Source organism: Cololabis saira, chromosome 1 (genome assembly GCF_033807715.1).
Source record: "Cololabis saira isolate AMF1-May2022 chromosome 1, fColSai1.1, whole genome shotgun sequence".
In the NCBI taxonomy this organism is placed as follows: Eukaryota; Metazoa; Chordata; class Actinopteri; order Beloniformes; family Belonidae; genus Cololabis; species Cololabis saira.
This window is the reverse complement of record NC_084587.1, coordinates 20,330,485-20,353,380: the sequence shown is the minus strand read 5'-3', so window position 1 is coordinate 20,353,380 and position 22,896 is coordinate 20,330,485. Positions and strand designations below refer to the sequence as shown.

At 39.8% G+C, this 22,896-nt stretch overlaps 1 protein-coding gene across 1 annotated transcript; it reads right to left on the bottom strand.

The window, feature by feature from the left end:
• Positions 1 to 339: 339 nt before the first annotated feature.
• Positions 340 to 22,734, bottom strand: aimp1a (aminoacyl tRNA synthetase complex interacting multifunctional protein 1a). The gene is made up of 7 exons (XM_061717485.1): positions 22,598 to 22,734; positions 15,025 to 15,155; positions 14,767 to 14,880; positions 8,529 to 8,693; positions 4,497 to 4,705; positions 2,626 to 2,794; positions 340 to 648 (listed from the first exon to the last, which is right to left on the bottom strand). Coding segments are annotated over exons 1-7 (957 nt in total). The 5' UTR covers positions 22,600 to 22,734; the 3' UTR covers positions 340 to 481.
• Between the last annotated feature and the right edge of the window lie 162 nt (positions 22,735 to 22,896).

Genomic DNA, 22,896 nt, shown 5'->3' with positions numbered 1-22,896 from the left:
GCCTTATTTGTTGTTTTAGTACACTTTACCTTAAAGCGACGATCTCTAACCCAACTAAACTGAATGAATGTGCTGGGAGGTTTGCGATCTGAGCTAGGACTCAGAACCATCTCAGCCTGGGAATCTGATATGTTTTTGTTGGCCTGTTGAGCCCTGTTCCGTATGTTCGTCACAGGAACAACCTTGTAATCAAAACATAATCGAGGTAATGTGCCTCAGGAGGAGAGATAAAACTCACGTAATTAAAGCACAAACACATTTGTCCTGATTACGCTTTATAGACCATGACTGGGTCGGGTTTCAAGGTGCCAGTTAGAGCAGGAAAAAAAAGCAAAAAGGTACCGTTAATCCAAACCCTTTATTGAATATCTTCAAAGTACAGAATTAACGTCCCTTCATCACCATCCTGTTGCTCAACACCATGATGGTCATCACTGCAGACGATTGCCAAGTAAACACTGATTTATTTCTTGCAGCTCTGTTATTTGATTCCACTGTTGTTCATGGTCTGGGCTTTGCACACTCCCTTGTCAGCGACCTCAAAAGCAGCACCCTTGTAGGTTGCAACACACCGGTCATCTGTGCGCAGTTCTGGCTGGATCTGCTCCCACACTTTCTTCTTGGGGTTCAACTCCTTGTCCGGCTCACCTGCAATCAAAAAAGTCAGTTAGATAAACAGGAACTCCGCTTTTTTTCCCCCCCTGCTCATCTAATGCAATTCCTAGGTTTATTGGCGTATTGAAGTTTTTCTGTGGCATGTGCACGTATAACTTCCCAGACAACCGTTTCCTTGACCGACAATTATACTTGTGATTTGTCGGGATAATTAGAATCGGATTTCCTCCACATGAATTTTGAATGGTTTGACTTTCCGTCATGTTCCATTAAAACATCTTCTTTAAAAACAGCTGTTTGTTCTTAACTATAATTCAAAACATCAAAACCAAATTTCTCAGAATCAAAACACCCATCCTGGGAAAACAATTAGGCGAGGCCCAAAGTCATCATGATGGTTTTGTTTTTGATGTTGCTTAGCATTTGTGCAAATCCATAGCTCGGCTAGCAAAGGGGGGAGAGGCGGGGGGGCTTTTGTGCAATATTGACTTTGAATTCTTTACATTTCTGGGTATTGGGACACATATGCTGTTTCTACAATCTTTGCTCTATACACAGCCACCGTTTATTTGAAATAAACCAATCAAATAGGCCATTAAAGTGTAGCCTTTTAGTTTAATTCAAGAGGTGTCACAAAAATATGGCATTTACCATTTAGGAATCACAAGAATTTTAAGTACCTCAACTTTAAATGGCTCAAAAATATTTGGATGAAGTGACAAAGTTTTATGTTTAACCACAGTTTGAAATACTTCCGATGGAAATCCTTAGCAGTCAATGACTGCCTGATGTCTAGTGTCTTTGAACATCACCATATCCTGCGTTCCTCTTCCCGCAGATGCTTCGCCAGACCTTCACTGCAGCCACCTTCAGCTGCGGCTTGTTTGTGGGCCGTTCTTTTTTCAGTTTTGTCTTCAGTAACTGAAAGGTTTGCTCTCTTGGGCAGAGATCAAACTACTGACTAGGCCATTGGAGGACATTCTGTTTCTTTGCCTTTCAAACTTCATACTGATGGTTCCACTCGAACAGCCAATTACCTCTAGACCTTATATTTGCTTCATTTGTCTCAAAGTATCAATGGAATGGACCAAACCTCTCCAATTAACTTCTTTTCAGACAACTGAAAATGGAGGTACTTTGCTTAATTAATTAGTTCAGATCAGAGCTGTTAAAAAGGTACACACGTGGTTCTAATTATTATATATAGTACATATAGTCGGTGAGTAATTGTCTCCAGATATACTGTACTACTACAATAGAATGGGGACTGCAGGGTTTTGGTGGGAAAAAAATTGATCCACCTCCATTATTTCTTTCTATCAAATCCTTTTATAAGGATCTCGCAATACTGTAATTACTTTCGGGAGATGTTGTGGACATAATGACGAATTGTTCCCTCATAATCCGGTTTTCTATCAACACTGAAACATTTGTGATTGTATTTTTTTGTGCGTCTTTGGGATACCTCAAAGTAAAGGACCTTGACTCTTTTATGGTCTGGTTCACATCTTCAAATGTGCTTTGACATTAACTCATTTAGGCTGGTTGAACTCAAAAAGAAAATTAAGGCTCTTATTTTCTGGATAACCTTGAAAAAAAATAAGGATTCAGTTACATTCCGAGCAATACGCATTGATTAGATAGTTAAATCTGCAGTCACATGCCATTTGGCCACCATCAAACGAAAGTGAGGAGTTTCCTAACAAGAGCTTTGAGATGAGTCTGAAAACCTATCAAGGCTGTGTAGTCAGACAAGCAAATGTTCAAAGTGCTGGCAGCAAAAGAGATTCAAGAAGACTCTTTGTTTACTGACCACTGAGGCTTTTTGTGGGCAACGGAGAAGGAAACACTCTCAGACTCAAGTTAGACAGGACACTGAAAGTCAAGACGTAAGAAAAACTTTCTAATACCCATTTGGCTAGAAGCACTAGTGACACCCATTTCTTAATTCCAAGGATCCTTATGTTTTTGAAAGGTATAATAACACAATAATGAAATCTATAAATATACCTGGGAAGCCCTGGCAGGTGACTCTGTCCCCTGGTGCCGCTCCACTCGGAGGATCAAGGATTTCGACCTTGTCTGGCGAGCTCGCACACATGACCATGGCCTGGGACACCACTCCTCTCATCTTAGCTGGCTTAAGGTTACACAGCAGGACTGCCATGCGGTTTTGCATCTGCATGCGGGAGATGAGATTAAATGCATTTTTTAAAAGACTACACGCCCTCATGAAGAGCGAAGAAAACAAGTTCTAAAGTTACATCCATTTTAAAAGAAAATTAAAAGAAAAAAAGCGCAGAAGAGACAGTGATGTCAATTTGAGCATGATAAAGATCACTATATCCCAGTATTTATGGTTTGTCTGACTCATTTAAAAAAACAAAAGGCTTGTTTAACCCCTGTGTCGAGGAATCTCTGAAGTTTACCAACGTTTATAAAAGGGACAGCTGTACATTTGCCAAAGCTGCAAAGAAGAAAAATTCTGCAACTCGCAAGGTGATGTGAACCAAATCCTACAAAATAATACCTTTCTATGGCCCACTTTCTATGAATCTTTTGAGAAATAGCTACATAAATCTAAAAGCCACTCATACTGCTTCCACGAGGTTTTGGTGGTAGTTCTGATTTTTCATCTGTGGACAGTTCTGGCAAGCTGGAGGAACAGTATTTACGAAATAGATGCTTCAATTACTGCAATATTTCATCTGCAGTGTGGAAACTTGTCACAACAATTTTTTTATGATTATGCTGTCCGAGACTTGTTTTTCCAAATAGTGACTGTTATTTATCTACACTTAGCTGTACAGGCATAAACCACTGATGTATCTCCTCATGTATTTCACTCCTACTTGCTTGACAGATGCATAAGTCTTGTTCAAGACAGTTAACCACAATGTCAAAGGGGAATTTTACTGTAGATTGATCGACCCTGTGAGTAACTGACTAGTACATAAAAATTGTGAAGAAAAATCCCCCCCATAAACAATTGTTTGGACTTTCTAACAACTGAAAGTCTTATTAGGACCGTGTCAGCTATTGTTAAACCTTCACGGACCTCAGCTTCTTAGATAACACAGAGTCTATGTCATCAATGAACATATAGGTGATAAAACAACCCTAGGTCTATTACTAGATAATTAAGAGTACAAGTCCTTTAATTAAGGACCAAAATGGAGCAAAATGGCCTTTTCCATTAGCCCAGGGGGCAACTGAGACTACCAACATTGTGGAAACTACAGGTAAGAGATGCAAAAAGAGAAACATTCATGGCCTCTGCTTCCAAAGAACTGATATTTATGACCAAGCAGTCAAGTGTTAGAAACAGAGGCCCCCTTACTTCCCTGAGTGGGGCCCACATGCGTGTTACCGAGGGTGAGAGGCGCGAGAGCCGACGAGTCATTAATGTGAGCGAGACTGACCGAGACCCACCGGGGGCTGGGCAACGTGATAGCGCAATTCAAACATTTCTCAATGTGCATGGAAAATAGCCAGTATTCTGTCTAAGACAGTGTTTTCCATAAAAGATTTTTGGAGATGCAGCATAATGCAGCTGTAAGTCACGGAGGCTCTCCCTCTCATCATATCTGAGCCAATCTCATAAATAATGACCATAAAAGTGTATGATGCTTTTCATTTAGATGAAATACAAGATGAAATCTTGTCTCCCTGAGAAGAAAATCATAAATCGATGTGAAAATAGATTACACACAGAGCATCCATGGAAATCCCGACAACCATAGATCACTTCAAACATGAAGATGCATCTTTGAAATCGAATTTGAAGGGAGTAAAGTTTGCCACGTATTGTCTGATGATGAATTCATTTAATGAGTTGAAGTTCCCTGCTTGAACCCCTGCTATCGTTTTTTCTTGTGTACCTGCTCGAGAGGTATGTGTTTGACGAGTCCGCTGACCACGGTCCTCGGAGCAACCTCTCCCACGTCCACCTGCTCCACATAGAGACTGTCGGCATCTGGATGCTTCTCAGCCGTGATTATACGACCGACGCGCAAGTCCAGACGAGACACGTCCACCTTGGCTTCCTCCTGGCTGGGTGCTGCCTGCTTCTTCTCAGATTTCTCCCCTCCTGCCATCAACGTAACAGAATTAAAACTTTTAATAAAAACAAAACACACCGTTTATTTGAAATATCAGGTAAGAGTTCAGTGCTTTTCGTCTGGCCAGGAAGCTTGAAAGCTTCAAAAGATGGTTTGAATGTCGGGAATTTTACACTGTACATCCAAAAAGATGAAGTGATTTGTTTGCTTTTGTTTGCATTTCCGTCGGTTTTCTTGCCCACACTAATTCCAGAGGATTGCAGGCATCGAATATTCAGTCTGTTATGTTGGTGCCTACAATCAAAGATAAAGCTGGCAAAATAAATAGCAGGGATAATTAAGAGCCAATCGCAGCGGCTAGTATTTTATCAAAACTCTTAGAAAAGGCTATACTGAGCGAGATGGAAGAGTTTGTCCCGACCGCTGACAATCAATTAGGTTCCGAATCCAAACATGACACAGATGTGTGTACATTTGCTTTGAAGGAGATTGTCAGATCTACGCAACAGGCATCATTCCACATTTTTTCAATGTTTTTTTATCGTCGCCAATAAAGCCTTTGATCATGAAAAGTTGTTCTTACAAGTTACATATCAGAAAGGTTCACAATATCTGCATATTTGTAAAACAAGGTATTTCTGCGTCAAACAAATTCTGCACAAATCACAAGTTGATTTGTGAATGTTTTGTGTGCTCAGTATTTGTTAAGACAACATGTTTTAAGGCATACTGCACCCTAATTGTAGTGGCAACCTTAAACTTAACTTCACAACCACTTCAAGTTATCAGCAGCAGTCAGGCATCAATGGGCTGGACTCATATGAACCGTTTCTATTCCTCACTCTGAAAGCCACAAGAAGGTCATAGTTTTGAACGTTTATTTCCCACTTCGTTGTTGGTTGGTTACATCCAGGTTATATTTCCAGCCACATATATCCAAGTTTCTCTTTAGAGTGGGCAAACATGAAAATATTCTTTTGAATGTTTGTAAATGATGGTAATTCACATAAAGATATAAAGTTCATAAAGATATAAAGGCATCATAACGGTCAAAATTCCGAATCAGTGGCAAAGGGCAGCCGCAGCTGAGTCCAAACCTCACAGTCAACAAGTCCAACTTACTACTGACAATGCAGACCAAGCTCCGACACCAGATGTAAAGGGCCCGGATTGCCAGTATGAGGGGAATCCAGCACTCCATAATCCCGGAGAACTCCCCCCAGGAGTCCCCAGGGGACGTGCCTTCTCCAAGTTCACAAAGCACATGTTGGTTGGGCAACAGCCCACGCCCCATACAGGACTCTACTGACGGAAACGCTTAAGCAGTCCAAGTCAAACTTTTGAGTACGTGTCCTTTATTAAGCCTTTAAATTATTGAGTTTTCCCTTAATTCGCCTGAAGCCACACACACTCAGAACATCAATTCAAGCCACTGTCTTTGATGTTAAGTCATTATCTGAAACAGTGTTCTTCAAACCTCAGGACTCGCTGCCCTGCATGTTTTAGATGATGCTCCAATACGCCGGACTCAAGCTAGTGGACCACTGAGACTTGACCTTGATGATGAGCTGATGGGGATGCAGTCACTTGAATCAGGCGGGTACTTGAGCAGAGCAACATCTGAAACATGGAGGACAATAGGCCCTGCAGACCAGGGTTGGAGAACACTGGTCTGAAAACATTTAAAGTTGGAGCCGGGGTACTCTGGACAGGCCCATGCTATGGCATGTTGGCATTTACTGTCAAGGTTAAGCAGTAAGTTAGTGGACAGGTGTAGACACAAGCCCAATTCATACAGCTGGTTTGTTTCGCTTCTATTCCACCCTGCTGTGCACATTTTGTTCCACCACCAGCAAGATGGCCGTAAATTTTGAACACAGGACGATACGAGTCCTGCGCAGGCTGCTGCTGTGCTCAGTGAGAAGAAGAGCCTTCGTCAGCTAAAGCCGGGCCGGCGTCTCCCTCCCACTGAAGCTGGCAGAGGTCTCCCTCCTGCAGCCGGGGTAACATCGCAAATGTCATCATAGCAGTCCACAAATGATGAAGAGCTGCTGGAATCACGCTTGACTCAACAATGTTTTTTTTTACTTTAATCAATGAAATGGAAAAACATCACTTTAGACAGTTATCCCCTCTGCCCAAAGAACTATCAACCTCCAATTTCCCACTGTCCAACTTTTACTTTCTGCTGTCTGACAATGGCAAACTACATCATCAAGGACCCAACTGACCCGGGCCGCGCACTGTTTGAGTTCTTGCCCTCTGGCAGAAGGTTCAATGTTATTAAAGCCAGAGCAAACAGACTTAACGGTGTCTTTTCCAGAGCATTAATGGCACTAAATACTCAATAGACTGTTGTGCTGCTGTCTGTAAGTTCGAGAAGGGAACTGTGCAAGAGTAAGAGACAGGAGTGTGCAATTGTTCATTCATTGATTTGTAGGTGCTTTTCTTTATTTTACCAACAACTTTTATTTATTTATTTATGGTTTGATATATGCATTTCTCTGAATATTATGTACAAGCCAGTCCAATATCATTGATGTGCAAATACCAATGACAGTAAAGAGTCTACCCACCTATCTTTTGAATTTCAGGGAGACCCTGCTTGTAAAGCATCGTTGTATTTCATGTAGCTTCATGTTTTTCTGGGTGCTACAGAAATGCCTGGCATATCTTGTATCCTCAGATCAATATTGTTTGTAGCTGCAACAAGATGCGTTGGTCTGAAGAGGTTTTCATAAATCAGCAGCAGCTCACATAACGGTACCAGCTTGCATGAATGAACAAGTACGATGAATAACGAAGTGCAGACCTGAGTACATTGAAACTTAAAAATGAACTAACATGCATTGAATTGCCTGAGTAATGCAAAAAAGTTTAAAAGTTTCTAAATGTTAAAAAAAGTTGCAAATATGAAGACATGCATTTTCAGGAAAACAAAACAAATCCTGTGATTTGCGTAGGTAAGCAGTTTCTCAGAAAACACTGGAGGCAGTTTTACGCCACATACAGCCACCGCTGGAACAGATGTTTACACTGATGTAATGACGCGTCTGTGTGGTGCAAAAATAACCCGTTTCTTTGAAGGTTCTAAAGTTTAATGGGCTCTAAAGGGGCTCCGGCACCAATTCAGTACCTGCGTCTGGTCAAAAAAGGAGTAAAACTGCTTCACAAACATGTTTGACTTTCACACACAGATGCCATGCAAGCTGCTGTCATTTAGAGCGACTTGGGGCTCAGCGTTTTGTCCTGAGACACCTCAACGTATGCAGAAGCCTTGGACTAAACCGCAAACCTTACAATTACTGGGCAACTTATTCTTTAAGCTGATCCACAGCCATCCGTGGCGCCCGTGCAGCTTTATGAGCGCGTCTGGAGTCTGTGGGTTCTCAGTTGGACTTGCGAAGTCTCAAACCCGAGACGGTTAACGGCTGAAGAGTTTAACTCGAGGCCTCAAGTGGCAGATGAAGCAAGAGGTGACATAGTGGAAGCTGCAGCTATCTTTAGATAGATGTAACATGTGACGGTTTAATATATATATATTTTGAGAATACAGGAGGGAAAATAGTCTGGTAAATGTTTTCCATACTTTTTCTTTTTTCTGTACTTATCTAAGCCTGGAAATGACCAAAAACCAATTCCACACTTTTCAAGCCTTCACAGAAACCTTGAACAATACATGAACCATCGCTGTTGATACTGATTATACCTTTAGATGTTGATTATACGTCTTTTGACCTCTGTGAAGGCACCAATCACAGATTGTTGGACATCACTGTACACTTCAGGTTAACCCTGAAGCATTAGACCCTCAATTAGACATGTATTTATTTTGTCTCCTCTACCACTTGCCTTTTTTCTCTGGCTTCTTCTTCTTCCCATCACCTTTGGGAGGGGAGCTCTGGACACCATCAGGAGGAGAGGAAGCAGCCGGCGCTGCCGCAGAGGGTTTGGGAGGGATGGGCTTTGAGCAAAGCTCAACACTCGTGTCACCTGAAGGCACCGTGACCTCCAACACTACAAGGAGAAAAACAAAAACTGTTAAACCAAATAATACAAAAATATGTTCCATATCATGTTTTCACAAACTCCTGGAGAACCCAAATTCAATGAAAGGGCAGGCGAGAGCGTAGTTGCAACAATGCAACAGAGAAGTGTCTTCTTTTTTAATGACACGAGAAATACTCAACCTTTGTTGCCCCTCTTCACGCACCTAGGTGGTTGCGTTACCATAATACGACAAAATGATACAGGGGGAGCTTTATTTACACACCCAGTGGGAGGACTGCTCCCCTGATACAAACAGTTTTGATGGGAAAATGACACAGTGCCCAAGTTGATGGAGCGGAGGAAATGGCACCATAAAGCACGGAACAATGTCCTACAATAAGCCAGCAGAGAAAAATAACCCTTCATTTAAAGTACTTCGTGTTTAAAGTGCCACAAAATCTAGTGCCTGTGTCTGACAAACATTGGTCTGTAGGCACACCACTGTCGCCAGAATGCTTTTAATTATCTTAATTCTATGTTGAGAGGCGAGATCAGGACTTTTCTGGTTTACCTTGAAATTGCTGGCAATAACCTGTTAAACTATCAACATTCCCAATAAGTTCGCTCTTTAGGTCAATTATACTTTTATCACAAGCTTTTTCTTTCCCTTTATAGTGAGTGGAGGTATAATCCTTAAACAGAAAAGCGCCACAGATTATGAGACAAGATGATGAGAATGAAGGTAGAGTTTGGAGGAGGGATGATGGTCATCGTCAGTGCCAGTGCTCCACAAGTTGGTTGTGAGTTGGAAGAGAAAAGATCATTTCTGGAGCAAGTTAGATGAAGTGATGGAGAGGTGAGAGGGTGGTGATCGGAGAAAACTTTAATGGTCGTATCCGTGAAGGGAAAAGAGGCAACGAAGCTGAGATGATGCTAGAAGCATGCGTGGTGGACTATATCTTTATTCATTTCAGCAAATGCAATCAGAAAGAAACTGAAGTCAGGGGAGAATGTAGCCAGGCAGCTTAGGATGGTAGTATGCAGGGTGACATCGGTGGTACAAAAGAGAGAGAAAAAAAGGCAAGGGCAGAACAGAAGATCAAGCAAATGTTGCTTGCCATGTCATCTTTACAGAGGGAGGAGAATAAGGAAACTTGATGGTGGGATGAGAAGGTTCAGGAGAAGATAAATAGGGAAAGGCTAGCAAACAAGAAGTAGGCAAAAGCTAAACAGGAGGTTTAGGATGATTTGTTTGTGAGGCTGAACACTGAGGGAGGACAGAAAGATGTGTATCACTTGGCTGTAGGGACATTTTAAGATGGGAGATATGTGCAACAGTTTGGAGTGATTGAGCTTAAAGATCTGTTTCATGTTATCACAAACAACGCGAGTGCCTCAGTTGCTGGAAAACAGAACAAAAGTAACGTGTGTTATTCTTTTAAGGAAATGCAGCACCACTCATGCAGGTCCAAATCAGTCTGACCAGCACTGATCCAGCTGTGCCCTCCTATGTGATTTTGTGCTTGTGTTGTTCTCTCATATGTAAGTTGCTTTGGATAAAAGCATCTGCTAAATGACAGTAGTAGTAGTAGTAGTAGTAGTAGTAGTGGGCAAAAATATCGATATGGCAATATATCGCGATACTTTTCCAGCCGATTCAATATCGATATTCAAAATTTGAATATCGATTTTCTTTTTTTTTTAATTTTTTTTTTTTTTTTATCCCCGATTTTTTCCCCATTATATCACCCAGTGCTCCTACCTAAGTGACAGTCCTGGGCATTGCCACTCTCTACCAACCCTGGGAGGGCCCCGCACTGAGCTCAGGTTTTATTTCACGTTTTATTTCATTTTATTTTTTATATAACACAATTGCCTGTCCTTAAAAAATGAAAAATAATGGACAGAGGTTTATTTATTTATGGATTTATATCTATACTGACTGATCACTGTGCCTGTCCTTGGTTTTAGTACCCATCTTTCTTGTGTTTATTATCATTTGCCACATAATTAAAGCAACCTCATACTAAATTTAATGTTAATTTCATATGATGTAAATAATATGAAAAACTTATACAAATATGTTGTAACTTTAGCTTGTATAGTTATAATAAAACATTGTTTTGAATCAGTTTGTCCCATGAATTGTCACTATAATCTGATGAACGTGCAACTCGGATTTTAAGATCCATCACTATCATCTGATGTACATATATACAACTTGGATTTTAAGATGTGTAATGCATTTCTAAATTTTTCGGTGAACTATGTAGAATATAATAATCGGGATATTGCATAATCGGGATATCGCAATGTGTATCGTATCGTGGCTCAAGTATCGTGATGCGTATCGTATCGTGAGGTCCTTCCCAATACCCACCCGTAGTAGTAGGTCTGCTCGGCTTCAAGTCGATACAACAGCCACCAGAGCTTCTACCACGAAGGAGCAGGATTTTCTTTGACAGCACACACCGAGTTGTGACGTCAACTCTTTGTAGATTACCAAGTTTTCAATCCTTCTAGTTTACACACACATGGCACAACTGACCCTGCAGACATGGTCCCCAACCGCTGGGGCTGTGATTGGTTGCTCTTCTGGTTGAATGTCCTCAGGTTTCTGCGCACCAACAGTTCTGGACTTAAAGGTTGAGTTTGGCACGACCGAACACCGACCCATGCCCCAGCTACAACCACATGGTGCGAGCTGTCACCAAATAAATAAAAAACTAAAACCTGTACACAAAGGCTGGTATCTTGGGAAAGTAGTTGTTCCATCGACTTGAAACCAAGCAGACTGGCACACAACAGTGCTGTCTTTAGTTTTCTATGGCTGAGAGATACTTAAAAGAGCGGTCTACATTATATTTGTCGTTTTCTCAGGGCCTGGCAGCAAAAACAACGCAGGAGGAAACAGAAATGGCTGGGTTGATCCCCGGGGAGAGGGTTTGGAGATCAGAGATCCGGCAGGGGCTTCAAGACTGAAGTCACAGCCAAGTCAGGTGGTTCCTCACCCTTTCAGCTGTAGCTGCATACAGCATGTTTAGCTGCATACGGCAAGTGCTGCAATCAGAGCAACACAGGAGCTGAGGATTTAGACTTTTACTTTGAAATGTTCAGCATTTGCTCCTCCTGCACAAATCATGTAAATCTGATTATAATAACCTTAAAAAGGAGCCGTCTGTAAGAAATGGCCAAAACTGGTACTGCAGTCACTTTCAAAAATATTGTTGAGCGGCGTGTACCCTCCCCCTCCTCCCCCCGACCAGAGGTTGCCAGGTAGGCTGCAGAATGCAGCAGGAACGTAGGCTGCCATGGCTGCGATAATTAGAGCCGAGCTGGCAACCCGGATGCCGAAACATTACTGACTTGGTGATTGGGAGATAGGTGGAGGGTGGAGCTTCAGGCCAAAACAAAAAATGACAACATAAACATCAGTTGAGGGCTGCAACTCCTCTTTTTAAACTGGAATATCCTGGCTTGAGTGCTGTTGTCAGTGACATAAGTATTTGAAATGAACATGATTTTTAAATGTCTGTTGACATATCGGGGTCATTTTATGATTCGTTTTATTATTGCTCTTACATACAGCTCCTTTAACTTTGAGAAAGAGAAATAAGTGGATAAAGACAAGATTTCATTAAAAAAAAACATCAATTTTATTTGCTAAACAGAGGGAATAAGCTATAAACTCTGACTATTAATACAAATAAACCTCTTTGTTCCAATTTAGGCCTACCATGTCAACCGCAGCAACTAAGGAAACTCGGTAAAAATTACAATAAATCCAGTCAAGTGTCCAAAAATATCCTTCCCTTAATACAGATCTCAGTTCTGTGGACCAGAACCACACTCATCTACTCATGATTTGACAGAACCGCCAGCAGATAATAAATCTGATTATCATCCTCAGCTGCCCACTATTTTTACCTCTTGGCTGCAGAACTCCAGCTTTTTTCCCCCTCCCAAGACATCACAGTCACATTGAATTGTTTGCTTTTTAATCTCAAACAAATTTGCATCAGTTTCCTCGTTCATGTTTTGGTAAAGCTATTTCAAGCCACCTTAAAGCCATCAATATAAATATCCCAAATTAAACATCCGAATTAAACTACATATTGAGTGAATAAAAACACATTGCGTTAGGTGGACTGAAACATATTCTTGGGACTTTCCAATATCTGCAAGGTTAAATACCTTATTTCTTCAAGCGCTTTTTGATTACTGTACCTCCTTTTCTGGAGAGCACTTTATAATCTGAGCCGCCCTTAAATGCTGGCGTATGTCGGAGTCAAAATAACCGATAGACACACTGTCCCTATCATCTTAAGGTGGATTATCAGCATTAGAGACTGTGATGGAAAACAACATCAAAGTCTTAGCCTGAGTCTGGAGTGTGTAGACTCATATTTTGTCTTTGACAGCTTAGCTATGGTGTCACAATGACCTGTTTGTGAGAATCGTAGTGTTTAGTATTCATCATGTTGTGATGTTCAATAATACTATGCATCTTTCAATCTGGGTCATTCTGACATCGAGGCGCCTGATGCATGTCTGAACAACTTGCATGCAACTGATGTATTAAATCTGCTAAACTTGGATCATCTCTCATGTCTTTGTTCATGATAATCCAATGCAGTCAGTTTCAGCCCAGATGGTCAGCCAGTGGTTTAAACATACACTATAATGCAAAAAGTATTCATTCACCTGCCTTGACTTGCATGTGAATTTTAGTGACATCACATCCTTAATCCATTGGGTTTATTATGACGTCGGTCCACCCATTGCATCTATGACAGCTTTAATTCTTCTGGGAAGGCTGTCCACATGGTTTTGGAGTGTGTTTATGGGATTTTTTTCTTAACCATTCTTCCCGGAGCGCATTTGTGAAGTCACACACTGATGTTGGACGGGAAGGGCTGGCTTTCAGTCTCCGCTCTAATTCATCCCAAACGTGTTCTATCGGGTAAGCAGGCCAGTCAAGTTCATCCACACCAAACTCTCTCATCATAGTCTTTATGGACCTTGCTTTGACAACATGTTGGAACTGGAAGGGGCCATTCCCAAACTGTTCCCACAAAAGGTGGGAGCATGGAATTGTCCGAAATGTCTGAAGCATTCAGGAGTTCCTTTCACTGGAACCAAGGAGCCAAGCTCAGCTCCTGAAAAACAACCCCACACCATAATCCCCATCTCCACCAAACTTTACACTTGGCACAATGCAGTCGGACAAGTACCGTTCTCCTGGCAACCGCCAAACCCAGACTCGTCCATCAGATTGCCAGATGGAGAAGAGCGATTCGTCTCCCCCAGAGAACCTCTCTAGAATCCAGTGGCCGCATGCTTTACACCCCTGCATTGCACTTGGTGATGTATGGCCTGGATGCAGCTGCTCGGCCATGGAAATAAACTATTTCCATGAAGTTCTCTGCGCACTGTTCTTGAGCTAATCTGAGGTGACGTTTGGAGGTCAGTAGCGATTGACTCTGCAGAAAGTTGGCCACCTCTGCGCTCTATGCTCCTCAATATTCACTGACCCTGGTCTGTCAGTTTACGTGGGCTACCTTTTTGTGGCTCAGTTGCTGTTTTTCCCAGTTTCCTCCACTTTGTTACAATATCACTGACGGTTGGACTGTGGAATATTCAAGAGTGAGGAAATTTCATGACTGGACCTGTTAAACAGATGGCATCCTATCTCAGTACCTCGCTGGAATTCACTGAGCTCATGACAGCGACCCAGTTTTCTTACACACATGTTCATAGAAACAGTCTGCATGCCTAGGTCCTTGTTTTTACACACCTGTGGCCATGGAAGTGATCAGAACACCTGCTTTCAGTTATTTTGATGGGTTAGTGAATATTTTTGCCAATAAAGTGTATAATACCGAGGTGTTAATGAGTTTTTCCACAACAGAGGAATTAGTAATAATGGGCAGAGGCAAGAACGTCCAGGATAGTTATTGTTGTAGGACAAACCAAACAAAGACTTTAATGGCCAAAGACTGGGAACAAATGCTGCCACGTCAGGCACACACAGTTGATAGTGCAACTAGGTAATAGCATGGCTATAAAAAAAACTAAAGACAGAAAAAGGCAGACAAACCTCCTCTTCTCTTTTCTTTCTCCAGGAGCTGTTTTTTCAGCTCCTCTATGTCATTCTTCAATTTAACGTTCTCCACCATCAGTTTCTTCTCCTCTCTGAAGCTGGCCTGAACCACTGCAATGAGATAAATGTGTGTTTCTAGTGAGCGCAGGATTATTTACAGGGACCTTGAGCAAAGCAACATATCTTATGTAGGCAAATCTGTTATCAAACTATAGTATAAGTTTAAATATGAGCACTTCTGTGCATGCATCTTACTGGCTTTTTCCTTTAGTAGCTGGACTTGCTGTTTGAGGTACTCAATGATCTGGTCAGCCTCGGCTGCTCGCTGCTCCAGCCTCAACAAAGGATTGTGGCTCGACATCTTGATCAATGAGCGAACTAAGAGCCTGACGGAGAGAAAAAAGAATAGGGAATAAAAAAAAAAAAAATCAGAAAACAATTTACCTATGCAGCAGGTCTTTTGAATTCTAAGGGTGAGGAATAATTTCATACGCGCACTAACGGCAACAATGTGGATAGTTTTCTAAATCGCAAGTGAAAGATATTTTGGATTTACAAGGTTTGCATTCCAGGACAACTTCACCACAAACTACAGCTTCCAAAATGACCGTACACTTCAGTCAACTGGCCTCACATAGTCTCAACAAAAACAAAAACACTATAATTTCCCCAACAGCGGTATGCGTTACATGTTTACTGCGACTGTACGGCATTATGTCAATTCTACCGTTTCTGTGTCGCATCCTAATTTAATGATGTGGCAGGATTAGACGAGTAGAAATATGCATCAAGCGGAACTTTCGAAGCACATTCCACCGTCCGCTTTTGTCTATTTCTCACCAGACATTTCCAGTTTGGCTGATCCTGATTTTCTACCTTAAAGCTGTGATTGACAAGATCCTTTTTCCTAAATATCTGAAAGTAAAATGTTTCAGGTTAATGAGAAATTATATTTTAAAAGAGATACATTTTCACTCCTAATTAACTGCACCAGATCACGTCCTCAACCTCTCTCACTCCAAATAGTTAGTTTTAACTCTACCGATGATGTGTTTTTGCAATAGTAAACTGCCATCTACTGGCTGAAAAACCCAACCATTCTGCAGTTTTCCAGGTGGGAACACAACATAACGTTAGTCAAATACACTGGTACCCCTGCGTCTCCACCTGGCAACTCAAAACAGGCAGTCACAACGCAGTGTTTTCTGGCAACAAAGAAAAAAGTGTACCAAATTTGCATGCCATCTAATGGTGTATAGATATAAATTGTGTTCATCAGTATTGGCGAGTATTTCCAAGACCGGTGTCAGAACAACTCTAATCGCTATGGATTCAACGGATATGCCTCCATCCTCCACCTCGTTCGAATGTTGGGACTCTAGGAGTCAGTAGACGGGTGGATGGCTCGCACAAGCTTTTGATGAGTTAACCAAAGCTACATCTCTTCTTACTGCACTACTGAGTCATTCCCAAGGGAGACAATTCCTGTGGAAAGAGCAACTGCAATGCCTTTTGGTTTATCATAAGAACAATAGATGCAAGGAAGGTATTTCCATTTGGAGTTCTGTTAAATATTACTTCTTTTCTGTGTGTGAAATGCCAGGCAAACCATTTCAAGAGTAAAAACTCTTTTTAAAAGGGCGTTTTTTGTAAATGTCATATTCATTATTTCAACATTCACAATTTAAAGGATTAATGAAAATGTACCTAGTGATACGGGATTAACTTTTCTGAATTTTTCTTTTTAACAGCCTCTAACACACTGTGATTGTATCCAATATGTCGAAAATCTTATTTTTAAAATATTTCTGAAATATGTACCCTCAGCAACTGCAAACATACTGGGGTCTTAATAAGTGGACGACTTAATGGCCTGTGGTCCACATGAAAAGGAAGGAACAGCTGCTGATTTTTAATAAAAAAAATAAATCACAAAAAAAACAAACAAACAAACAAAAGGACAGCGCCTGCAATGTACAAACCTCAAAGTTTTTTCTTTTCTTTTTTTCTTTTGTTTTTCCACAGTAGTAAGCAGATCCTCTTTCCACAACTAGATACCACTATGAATATGGGGGTAATGCTCCCTTATAATGTCACGTACAACAAGTTACTTCTTGAAGAAAAGAAAGATTTTTTACGAGGCTGAGTCACAGAGAAGAAAAGTTCTGACACATTACAAGGAGGTGCTGGAAAAACAACAGCTGGCTGAAGATGAAAACAAAATGTTTGCAGAATGAGGAAATTAAAAACACAAAAGGACCTGGAGTTGATAAAATTAAGGATGAAAGCACTGCTTTTCAAGAGACCGGACTGATTTGAGCAGCACCAAGTGATAACATGAGCGGCCCACCAAGAGGCTGATCTCATTCGGTGCACCCCTGAACATTGATCACAAGTTTGAGAAACGATTACAGAGATAAAGACACTGCAAAGCCAAACTTTAGTTGGGAATCGTTACATCTGTTAACGACACCATAAAAGCTTTCAGTCCTCTTAATTTACCCTCATTCAGTGTGTAGAAATAATAATTGCTTTGATTCATTTCCTGGAGGAAAACTGTATTGGTCCAGGAGATTGTTATCTTATTTCCTTAATACATAATTATTATACAAAATACAATATTTCATTGGCATACTCAGTCAGGTTGAGCGTTTCCTGCTGTTCATGGCACATAAACGGAATGAATAAAAAGATGGTGCAGGATGCCAGCACCACCTGAAGGCTTTAAAAGTCCCTACACATCTTGATGTTTGGAAAAAAAAACAGCTCTGTGATGTCCAGCCTTACAAGTTGTCTTTTGGTTTTATTTTCTTTATTATTAAATAACTTTCAATCCTCAACAATTCAATTATATAACTTTTCTTTGAAGCTTCATACTTGGTTCTTATTAAGATCTGAGGAACCAAGTTACCACATGACTAAAGCTGCCATCCTCCTTATCAGATAATACAATCAATTATTTTTCAAACCGTTAGTAAGTAAAAGTACATGTAAACTGAATCATATATTTAAATTAGACCAATACGATTTCAATTTTCAATAAATGCAAAAAGATGGAAGTGTGAATCAGAAGAGGAGGATAATTCATGACTTTGTTATTACATTTGTGGAAAACTGTCACGAAGGATCTTATAATCCATCGAACTTTGTCACTGAAATTAAAGAATTGATTGAGTTAAGCTCAGATACGTTTCTTGTTGAAATGGATATTGGAGGAGATTTAGTTAACTTGAACGGGACGTTTCATACCAGTCCAGTTCACAGATGTGCTCCAGTTGTGAGTTACATAATGCTTTTTGTGCGAAAAAAATCCAAAGGGACTTTTATTCACGGAAATGGACTTCCCACTGTCCAGCTCGGCAAAGACGACATGCCAACAAGATGCAATAGACTACAAGACCGAAGACGGTCTGAAGTTAAACCACAACAGCAACTCCGTAATAATGTTCAGTTAAACTGATTGAACTCGTTCGGCTGAGTTAGTCTTTATAATTTTGCAGCACAATGTTTGCTGCTATAACCCAAACAGGCACCCTATCCAAATCCCCTGCATTGTTTCCATTACTGATGTACTAGGAAGAACGGGACATCAGATTACAAGGTGGAACCTCGCTTATCAGCAAGAAAGTTGCATTATTCTTTCCCTCTGAGTGTATCAGCTGACACCAATACAAGATGATCCATTTGGAAGTTGAAAGACGTAAGATTACGTGGCATCAAACAGCTCTATCCGCACCGTTCTTCTCAGTTTTACCAAGGGGCATCAACTGGTCTTCCTTGTCGAGTCCAATGTGGGATTATACAAATTTGCAATTCCTCCAATGGCCACTAGAGGCTGCCAACAATACTATGTTAATCTACCCCCATTGTTATAAATGTCCAATTTACAGCAGAATTAAACATATTTACAGCTTGGCTTAAAAACAGGTCTTGGTCTTTCACATCCATGACAAATATATGATGGATGATTTTTTATTTTTTTTGTACTACATGAAGTAGAAACATATACGCAACAGATTTATTCAAAATTCAGGGCTGTAGTTTTTGATGGTGTTCATAAAAAATGACCAGCCATCTTCACTTTTGCTACTTAGCACCGTCTTGAAAACTGAGCTGTGAATAAACCTCTAATGAGAATGACTGTGAAGTAATATTAAAACATGCTAAAGCAGCTTACTTACTGAAATAGAGTGATGTCCTAACCGGCTTCTAGGCTTCACATGAGGGAAAGAGGCTACAAAAGCACTCTTCATTGAACCAATGAGTGACATCCCAGTGGGATGTCCAGTTCTTCTCATACAGTCTATGGGTATTATACCCTTAATAACTAGCTGCTGTACCTAGTCCTTTTTATAAAAGAAAAAAAAAAAAAAAGCTTTTAAATGTGCATCTGAGCCAAATAAACACTCCAAAACGTACATCTTGAAAATAACATTCTATAAAATTATCTAGATAATATTCTCTGTATGCACATTGTCCTATCTTACAACGCTGTTACAGTAGTTTGGTTAAATCCTCGCAAAAAAATTACGTTATTCATTTCGCTACTGCTCAGTGAGGTTAAACATTTATTAAAATGATATTTCTAGCCATTTCTAGCTACTACCATCAACTGCAGTTGTATCAGCCACGTCAATATGAAGTCTTACGGCAACAACACTGGACGATGTGACACAAAACGGACTGTATAAATACTTCTGTTCAACACATAAGGTTATTTGCTGTACTACCTTGTGTTTGCACTGTGGCTACATCACCTCCATAGTCATGTTTGAGTGAGACATGATTAATATTAATGGAATAGTAATTAATGTCTACAAAACTGAATGGCATCATCTTAATATTAATTGTAATATTAATATTACAATGTCATCACCAGGAGATCGAAGCCCTGTACAGGCTCTTGGTAAACGGACCATGGATGTTCCACAACTTTCTCCAGTTAAACAAAAATAAAACAGAGGTCAGAACTGTCTTTGGAGTCAAAGAGAAATTATTACGGGTCATCTAAAAGCTTCAATCTATACACCTAAAAACCACCAACCAGGCCAGAAATCTGGGGGTAGAGATGGACTCAGACCTAAATTTAGAAAAACACATTAAGGCAATAACAAAGTCAGCCTACTATCACTGTAAGAATATATCAAGGTTAAAAGATCTGATGTCTCAGCACGACCTGGAAAAAACGAGTTCATCTTTCTTTAGAATGCTTGATTGTAACAGCATCTTTACAGGTCTATCTATAAAATCAGTTAGACAAAGTTCTGATGCTGGTCTATTAAGCTCTAAATGATCCAGGACCAACATACATCAGTGACCTCCTGGCCCAGTATGAACCTTGCAGACCTCTCAAGTCATCTGGATCCGTTTTTTTTTCAGTTTCCAGAGTCAGAACAGACAGAGTAGCTGTGTTCAGCTTCTATGCTCCACATGTCTGGAAAAAACTCCCAGAAAGCCTCAAATCAGCTGAAACACTCAGTTTATTTAAATCCAGGTTGAAGACAGACTTGTTCTCAGCTGCATTTGAATAAAGCCCCATCTCAATCTGCACTGTTACTTTTTAGCTTGAGTTTAAAAATGTAATCATATTTTAACTACTGTTTATTTCTATTGTTCTTTTTGTTTAAATTTAAAATCATGCTTTTTATTTATTTTTTTCTATTATATGATGATGTTTTAATGTCTCTGTAAAGCACTTTGAATCACTTTGTTCTTGAATTGTGCTATCCAAATAAACTTGCCTTGCCTAATAAATTGATGAATCCATTACTATTATGTATCTCGTGTCTGAGAATGTCTTGTGTACTGACTGATAAACACTGATAAAATGCTCCCATTAGGATGACATGGAAGCTTATTGTTGCTGGAAAAGAACTTATAAAGATGACATTCTCCTTCAAATATACTTCAAATCAAAACGGACTGATCTGAGACCATTTTAGGATGGGAAGAATGAGTTATGAAACAATAACATTCACTGACATGAGCCAAGACAAAAAACATTGTAAATTTGATGTTGTCTGTGCTTCTCTTGAAAGTGAAAGTAATGGTGCAGATGACTTTGCATAATAATTCATGTTTTATGTGTCTTTTAGCATGCCTGCAATAAAGGTCTTCAGTTTTCCAGCTGGCGGGAACAAAAAAGAAAAAAAAAAAAAAAAGTAGTGGGGCAGTAAACATAGGAAAGCCAAGCGCTGAAACGTGTCCGACTTTGTTCGCATGTAGATTAATATCGTCATAAAATTCGTGAGTGGTGACAGTTTTGGTCATTATTCTGAATGTTTGGGTCAGGACAAAATATAGTCAAGCATACAATTTCTCTTTGTTGTTGGCGAAAAAAAAAAAAATCTTAATCTTTAATTTCCCAAGTCCATCTGCAACAGACAGATGACCTGAAGGATAAATACTTGATCCGGTCACAAGGAGCACATCTGCGATTCTGGGCCGATGATGCATCCTGTTCCTTTGAAAATAATGGTGAGCGTGGATGACCAACATTCCCAACAGCTCAGCTCACTAAATTCCTATCGGCTCCAGCAGAAACAAACTGAACAAAAAACACTGATTTTATGACTCCAAATGTGAATATCTGTCACTACCAGATGAATAAATAGACCAAAATCAAGGAAATTGTTTGCGCTACCGTGCTTTACATCATGACAAGTTACAGTAGGTTAATGTGACTTGCTTTGGTGACTAAAATCAACAACAAAGACTGCCAAAGGACAAACAGTGAAAGAGAGATCATATAACACTTTAACCATATAAACACCATCAAAAATGATTTCATGAGGACTCTAATCTGTGTTTTAACAATTGCTGTGTTTACTGACAAATCTTCAATGCACCTTTCAATAACCATGTCTACCTCAAACTAAGGCACCTTTCACTTTAAAAAAAAAATTGTATATATAAGTTAATAAGAGCCATTTGTCTATTTACTGTACAGTGAACGAAAATAACTGAGTCAAATTCCCTGTCTTGTTGGACCTGACTTGGCCAATAAACCTGATTATGATTCACGTTTACATTTTGTAATTTCAATTTAGATATTTATGTAGTATATATTATATGTTGAGAGGGATAGGTATAATTATGTAATATATGTATTAGGTATGAAGCATATATATATTTATATGGATATTTATGTAGTTTATATAGTGTATATTTATATAGATTTATATAATATTTGTGTTTTCTATATACTTATATGGATAATTATGTAATAGGCATGTGTACGTAGTATTTATATAGACTATATTTATATGGATATTGTGTAGATATAATACTAACATTAACAATAATGTAAATACATAGTTAAAAAGGGGTAGGAACTAGGAAAAAGTGTATACATATGTTAATATGAAGATGTTACTGTTTACTTTTTATTTATATTTTTTTATACACATGTTCGAAATAAAAATCAATTAATTCATTCAATGTGGTGATATCAATACGTTGCTATGTGTGGATTTAATTTAATGTTTTAATGGAGGGTGAAAATTTAATTTTTTGGCTTCAGTCAACACAAGAAGCACTCAAATTGATTATTGTTAATAACGTTGAAACCACAATCCACACACTATGCAAAAAAAAATAAAAAAATAAAAAAAAATTGATAGCAAATCAGAAGATACTCATTTGTGGACCTTGATAAGTGTACACGACTTAACGCTGCGTCAGAAAAGTCAGTAAGCTTTGGTTGCTTTTCTCAAATCACTGCACAACTTAACTGCTTGCCGAAACAGTTATTTGGACGTTATAAACAGTTGAGCCTACAATACAACAACAGATGATTAGAGTAATTATTACAAAGCTTTAAACTTACATGGACAACTGCAACCCAAACACGTTTCAGGAGGACAGAGAGCTGGCAGGTGCTTGTTTCAGCCTTTCACCTTGCAGGCAGCCGCAGACACCTTTATTCAGGCCCCGGGCTGTCAGATCTGTAAGGCATGTGGATGAGAAGCAGGACGTTCCGTTCTGTGTACTGTCGGCATCCCTATGGTGTACAGATCGACGTTCCTGTGGAGCTTTAAGGAGTCGACCGCAATTGCCTGTTTGTAATTTATTAAAGTGGAGATTTACACGTAAATTCAAAGCAGGAACTAAAACCCTAGAAACACA

What these genes read in the sequence shown, in the direction of transcription:
- aimp1a (XM_061717485.1), bottom strand. An exon ending in GCTACTAAAGGAAAAAGCCA is followed by an intron (nt 14,881 to 15,024) that starts GTAAGATGCATG and finishes ATCTCATTGCAG; the next exon opens with TGGTTCAGGCCAGCTTCAGA. An exon ending in GAAAGAAAAGAGAAGAGGAG is followed by an intron (nt 8,694 to 14,766) that starts GTTTGTCTGCCT and finishes TTCTCCTTGTAG; the next exon opens with TGTTGGAGGTCACGGTGCCT.